Below are 6,000 nucleotides of genomic sequence, written 5' to 3'. Positions count from 1 at the left end.
ACTGGATGGTCAGCCCTGTGTTCCTATGAAAATGCTTCCCTTTCTGTAACAGGATGTCTGGAAGCATGCACGGATGCCCCAAAATGCCATGTAATAAACTTCATTCAGTTCAAAACCGTCGAAATTTTGCTACTCTATGTACCTGAGTTTTAATTAATAAGTCAGTTAATTAATTTTCAAAAGCAGATATGTTGTTCAGGTTGGTCCCGAAGTCCTGAATTCAAGATCGTCTGCTTCCTCAGCCTCCCGAGGAACTGAGACTTTAATCTCTATTATATATTTTATATGCTTTTTATATAAATATATATGTGTGTGCATGTGTATGTGATACGTGTGTGTGTGTGTGTGTGTGTGTGTGTGTGTATAAACTTGTTCCTCCTCAAGTGCTATCTACTTTGTATGTTTTGTTTAGGATGGGGCCTCTAACTGCACTGGAACTTGTGACTTAGGGTAAGCTGAAGAGCCAGAGGCCTCAGGGATCCTTGCCTGCCTTCCCATCCTGGGAATGGATGCCGCCATGTCTTTTGGAGAGTGGGAGGAATCTGGGCCATTGTGTTTCTAAGGCAAGTAGTTTACCTACTGGGATGTCCTCCAGGCTCAAAAACTCATTTATAACTAGGCATGTGCTGCGTGTCTGTGAGCCAAGCACCTGGGAGGTAGATGAAGTGAGACCAGGGGACCGAGGTCATCCTTGGTATTTATGGAATTAAGAGGCTAACCTGGGATCCATGAGACCCCTGTCTCAATTCTCTTTTCTAAAACAGTCTCTCCGTGTATCCATTAGACCTAGAACTCCCTGGAATCCAGTCGATCTTGACTTCATCTCTTCCTACCTCAGACTTCTGAGTGCTGCTGCCTGGCTAATTACTTGTATCTATATTATTTATTTTTGCTCTCTGAGATGAGACAGGGCCTCTCATGTATGTCTGGCTAGAAACACTCTATCCCATCAAAGATGGCCTAGAGTTATTGTTTCTTCCATCTCTACTTCCAAACTGATGGAATTAAATCTGTGGACACCACATATGACTGCTAAACAAGTGCTCATTCACACTAAGACTCTCTGTACAAAATATTGTTATACACTGAAATAAACACATATGGGAAATGACCAAAGAAAGCTGAGCTAGTTAATTTTTTTTTTTATTGCTAACCAGACACAACCTAGAGTCACCAGAAAATCAACTTCAACTAGAGAACTTCAACTAGAGAACTGCCCAGACGGGCTTGGCCCACATCACACAATGTGACACATGTCTCATTGGAGATGGCGTGAGGACCCAGCCCACTGCAGGCTGCTATCAGCACCAGCAAGCAGTCCAACAGGACAGGGTTGTGGCTTTCAGCTCCTGGTCTGACTTCTCTCCATGCCTGTAACTGTGAGCCTGATGTTAACCCTTTCCTCCCCAAGCTGCTTCTGTTCAGAGTAGCCTCTCACAGCCTAAGGACAGGGGAACTTGTCACTATCACCATGAACTCGAAACCGCTCTTCTTTCCTTACCCAGCGCTGAAGTGAACAGAACAGGGCAGTTAACACAGCCAGGACCCAGGGCTCGTGACCAGTAATCCCAAAGCCAGGGCCCGTATCTTGCTCACTGTGTCCGTGCAGCCTGGCACTTCGAATGCTTACTGACTGTCCCTAAAGGAGTTCAAGGTCACATGCCAACTAGAGTACAAATCAGATTTCATCATCACTAACCTTAAGATCACAGGCGGAGCTGGATCTTGTGAGTCAGAATTTACCCAGTAAAATAGTCGTAACCATCTGGAAAAGTAAATTAAAAGTGGAGTAGGTCTATAGAAAGGCATGCCAAGCTGTCCTGTAATATCGGCTGCCTTCGCCACCGATCCTCTGCGAGCCTCTCAGGGCTCGGTGAAAAAAACAAGCGAGGCAGTGTATTATCTGATTTCCCTTACCCAACCTAAGAGGACAGCCAACTGCTTGCACAGGTCCGCCTGGCCAAGCAATGTAGGAAAGGTCAAGAAGCCGCCTGAAATGACAGCGCTCATTCATCTCCCAAATCCTTGTGTCTTAATATCAGGTGGCCTGACTGTCTTCATGGCTTTCAGGTCTGCAAAGGCAATCCGATAGACCTCGCTGCTGTTCTAGGTCAGACTCTCGGTCATCAGGTGGGAGAATCTCTTACAGCACTCCATTTGGTCCTGATGAGGGCAGCATGCCAGGGGAGGGCCCGCAAAGCCCGGTGGCTTTCTCCAGATCCCCAGGAGCGCGCAGCCCAGGGGGCGTTTCCGAGCGTGGGGGCGGGCACAGCCGGTACCGCCCCCACTACCTTCTGGGTGGTGCTTGGGCGCTGATCTTAAACTTCGGCCAGGTTTGCAGCGGGTCCCAAGCACGTGCAGCTTCCCAGCTCGGCTCCGCGTTCCCCGGCCGGTCGCCAGCCACCTGCGCGCGGTCTCCCTGCGCTCTCACGCCGCTCGGGAGCTCCAGGGTGCGGCGGCGACAGCGCGTAGCGGGCGCCCCGAGGAGCCCCGGGAGGCGGGGTCAGGGCGGGCTGGCGCTCGGTTCCCGGAAGCGGCTGCCTGCCTGCGAGGCTCCCGCAGAGCGGACCGGCGCGGCGGCCGGAGCACCAGCATCCTTACCCGTGCCTCCCAGAGCCGCCTCGCGGCCGCGCGCACCGCAGGCGAGATGCTGCCCGTGCACACCGAGGTGAAACCCAACCCGCTGCAGGACGCCAACCTCTGCTCGCGCGTGTTCTTCTGGTGAGTGCCCCGCCTGGGCCCGCTCCGCTGTCCACGGGACGCTGCGCGCCGGCTCTGCCGCGTGTCCGATGCTCCGCGCAGGTCCGGGCCGGCCGGAGGATGCGTTCCCTGCACGGCCGTACACACCGGGCTTTTGGTCGCGCGTGCGCCGTGCCGCCTGCGGTCCCCGCCCGCGCCCCACGCCCGCGCCGCTCCCCGCCGGGAGGGGCACGCGGGGACTGGTGGCAGACACAGGTGGTGTCCACCCGAAAGCGTGGGGATCCGTGGGAGGTGCGAGGGTGCTCAGGAGGGTGGGCCCTCCATGCTCACCTTCGCTAGCTTCCCATCTCGGCTCAGGGCTTGCACAACTCCCTCGTCCAAACTGCACCTCTTTATTTAAGCAGCTGTAAATACAGCTGGCCCTATCTAATTGCCAAGACTCCCCGAAACACCTTAGCAGACATCTTTCAGGTCCATTGATTGCCACTATGTGTGGGTGTAAGGAAGTTTAATAACCTCTGAGTACCCTGTCTTCTCTTTTTGGCTTCTCTGTGTGTGTCCTAGTACCTAAGTATGGCCGTGGGTTAAAAGGTCACTTTATTACGATGTCTTATTTAGTTTCGAATGGGGATACTACTCTTGAGCAAGATCCGCATGACGTTTCCCTCTTGACTGAAACGTAGCCATAGTGGAGTGTGTTTTTTTCCCTGATAGATGAACTTTTCCTTTCTGCCTTTGGTGACCATATCACTCTTGGGGATGAGTTCCTGAAGCCTGTGGGGGTCTTGCCAAGATCAGGAGTCTTCAGAGACAGAATCCATGGTCTGGATGCCTAAAACCACTGATGGGTTCCCTGATCAGGCCCCAGCCCCGCCCCTCTTACTGCAGGAAACAGGTGAAGAGGCGTAGATAAATGACATTCCTAAGTAGTTTTCCACCTAGTAGCCTGGGCTGGCCAGTACACACTTGGCTAACTAGAATGGTTTTTATTTCTTGACCTCTGCCATTTCGTCTTTCTCACGTTCTAATGTTACCTTTTTAAAAACGGGGGAAACCTTGGGAGTTTCAGAGTCATTCACTGTTGTTTTAATTTCGGATACAGTGTGTGCAGGACCCGATTTCGGACACCCGGTAAAGAGAAGCATTCTGGAGGAAGGAATGTGGGAGAAATGAATAATAATAAAAACATAACTCAAAGAAGGCGGACTGTCTCGGTCTCCTGAGCCTTTGGCAACACACAGACGCAGTCTTTTGTTTGTTTGTTTGTTGTTGACAGTGTCACCCTTTGGCACAGGCTGGTCTCGAAGTCCTCGAATGCACGGCAATCTTCCTGTCTGCCTCAGTTCCCCCAGTGCTGGGACTGTAGGTATGTAACAGCTGAGTGTGTGACGTCACAGCCTTGAAGCACTGAGTAGGCAGAGGCAGGTGGATCTCTGAGTTCGAGGCCAGCCTGGTCTACATAGTGAGTCTACGGTTGGGCTTATAGATAGACGCTGTCTTAAACAAACAGACAAAAAAACCCCAGGTAATTATTTTACATGTTATCTTGGGTGGGCCCCATTTCCACTTCCCTGTTGGGGAGAAATTAACTATTACCTCTAGTTTATCCCTTGAGAAAGGTCTCAAGCTGAGGTATCCTGACTAACCTGTCTAGGATCGAAAAGCTACCAAGCGTCTGGCAGGATCCAGACCTGGGCAGTCTGGCTCCCAGGAGCCCTGTACTGTACATTTCTCCCCAGGGAGCTGGTCCTCCCATGCATGGAGAAGGGTGTGTCATTGCCCTGTTCTTACAGGCCGAGTTTCTCAAGGATGTTCTTACAGTTCCCATCACTGAAGATGCCTGTGAAGCATCTGCCACCGGTCACACCCCAAGGGCAGCATCAGCATCACTTGGGAGCTTATTAGAAGATGCAGGATCTCCAGTGTCCTTGCAGACTGACCAGTATAGTCAGAAGCATGGGGGGTACACGTTACGTTCCTGTGCTTCTCACAGGGGCCCCTGGTGATGCTGATGGAGGCTGGGGATGCCCTACTGCACTGTGGTGAGCCTCGTGTTGGCCTTGGTTGCAGTAGGGTGTGACCTGGTGAAGTCACCTGTGGCCAGCGACAATGATATCTGTGTTTGCTTGCCCAGTGCATGAGTTCTCTGTCTCTCTTGCTGCTGCCTTGCTGCAGATGGGAAAGCCAGGAAGTGCCTTCCTGCAGTTGCCCACTTTACAGAACAAGCCCGATTTCTTACCTTCTTTGTTGGGTGCTTGCTTTTCCTCTCACCCTTTGTCTGCTTCCCAGACTCTTGAATTGGTAGCCACCCAGCCGGATGATGTCAGCCCTTGCAATGTGCCTCCTAGGATTTTGGCGAGATTGTAACACAGTTTGGTTGTGGGCTATCAATAACCAGCCTAGTACCTGTCGGTATTGTGGCTGTCCCTCGCACCTGTGTGTTCTTTCAGCGCATGCGTTGTCAGGAGGAGCACGTTGACCCTAAGCAGAGCTGTAACCTGCCACTGTTCCTTTAGGATGTGATATTTTCTGACTGTGATTTTCACAGCTCTTCGCTGTTGCCGAACGCAGTGCATCCAACGGTTATGGAGTGGGTACCGTGGCCGTATCTTTTGGTGTCCCATCTTCCTCTTTTTCAGGCTGTTATGCTGGGGGTCAGAGTGAGGCATATAGTCTCCCACCGCCCACACCTCTAGCCCCATCAGTATCTCTCTGCCTCTCAGGATCATCTAGATCCCCTGTTAATGGTAAAGCGTGCTGGAGCTTCTTATTTGCAGCTGATATAAAATAGGCACCAGTTTTTTTTTCCAACACTGCATTTTCCTGCCACTGTTTTTTTTTTTTAAACATTTATTTTTATTATATATACAGTACACTGTAGCTGTCTTCAGACACACCAGAAGAGGGCATCAGATCTCATCACAGTTGTTAGCCACTGTGTGGTTGCTGGGATTTGACCTCTGGAAGAGCAGTCAGTGCTCTTAACCAATGAACTGTCTCCATCCCCATCCTGTCACTGTTTATTGAGTAGCTGTCATGCCTGTCATTAGAGAAAAATGGTTTAACTTATGGAATACCGGGTCCAGCCGGCCAGGCTCCAGTGCTCGCCTTTAGTCCTAGTACTCTGGAGGCAGAGGCAGGAGGATCTCTGTGAGTTGGAGACCATCTTGGTGTAGAGAGAGGTAGTTTCAGGACAGCCAGGGCTATTACACAGAGAAGCCATGTCTAGAAAAGCCAAATAAATAAGTAGATAAATAAATAGGAAAACTATCTCTATCTATCTATCTATCTATCTATCTA

General features: G+C 50.9%; 1 protein-coding gene across 2 annotated transcripts in view; it reads left to right on the top strand.

The window, feature by feature from the left end:
- The first annotated feature begins 2,487 nt into the window (after positions 1 to 2,487).
- Positions 2,488 to 6,000, top strand: part of ABCC4 (ATP binding cassette subfamily C member 4 (PEL blood group)) — a 201,406-nt gene continuing 197,893 nt past the window's right edge. For both annotated transcript variants that reach the window (XM_080916846.1, XM_080916845.1), the window contains exon 1: positions 2,488 to 2,721. In XM_080916846.1, coding sequence (XP_080772972.1) covers positions 2,648 to 2,721 — 74 coding nt within the window. In that variant the 5' untranslated portion in view covers positions 2,488 to 2,647. The remainder of the gene's footprint in view (positions 2,722 to 6,000) is intronic.

Source organism: Micromys minutus (genome assembly GCF_963924665.1).
Source record: "Micromys minutus genome assembly, chromosome: 5".
Classification (NCBI taxonomy): Eukaryota; Metazoa; Chordata; class Mammalia; order Rodentia; family Muridae; genus Micromys; species Micromys minutus.
This window is presented reverse-complemented; position numbering and strand designations above follow the sequence as displayed.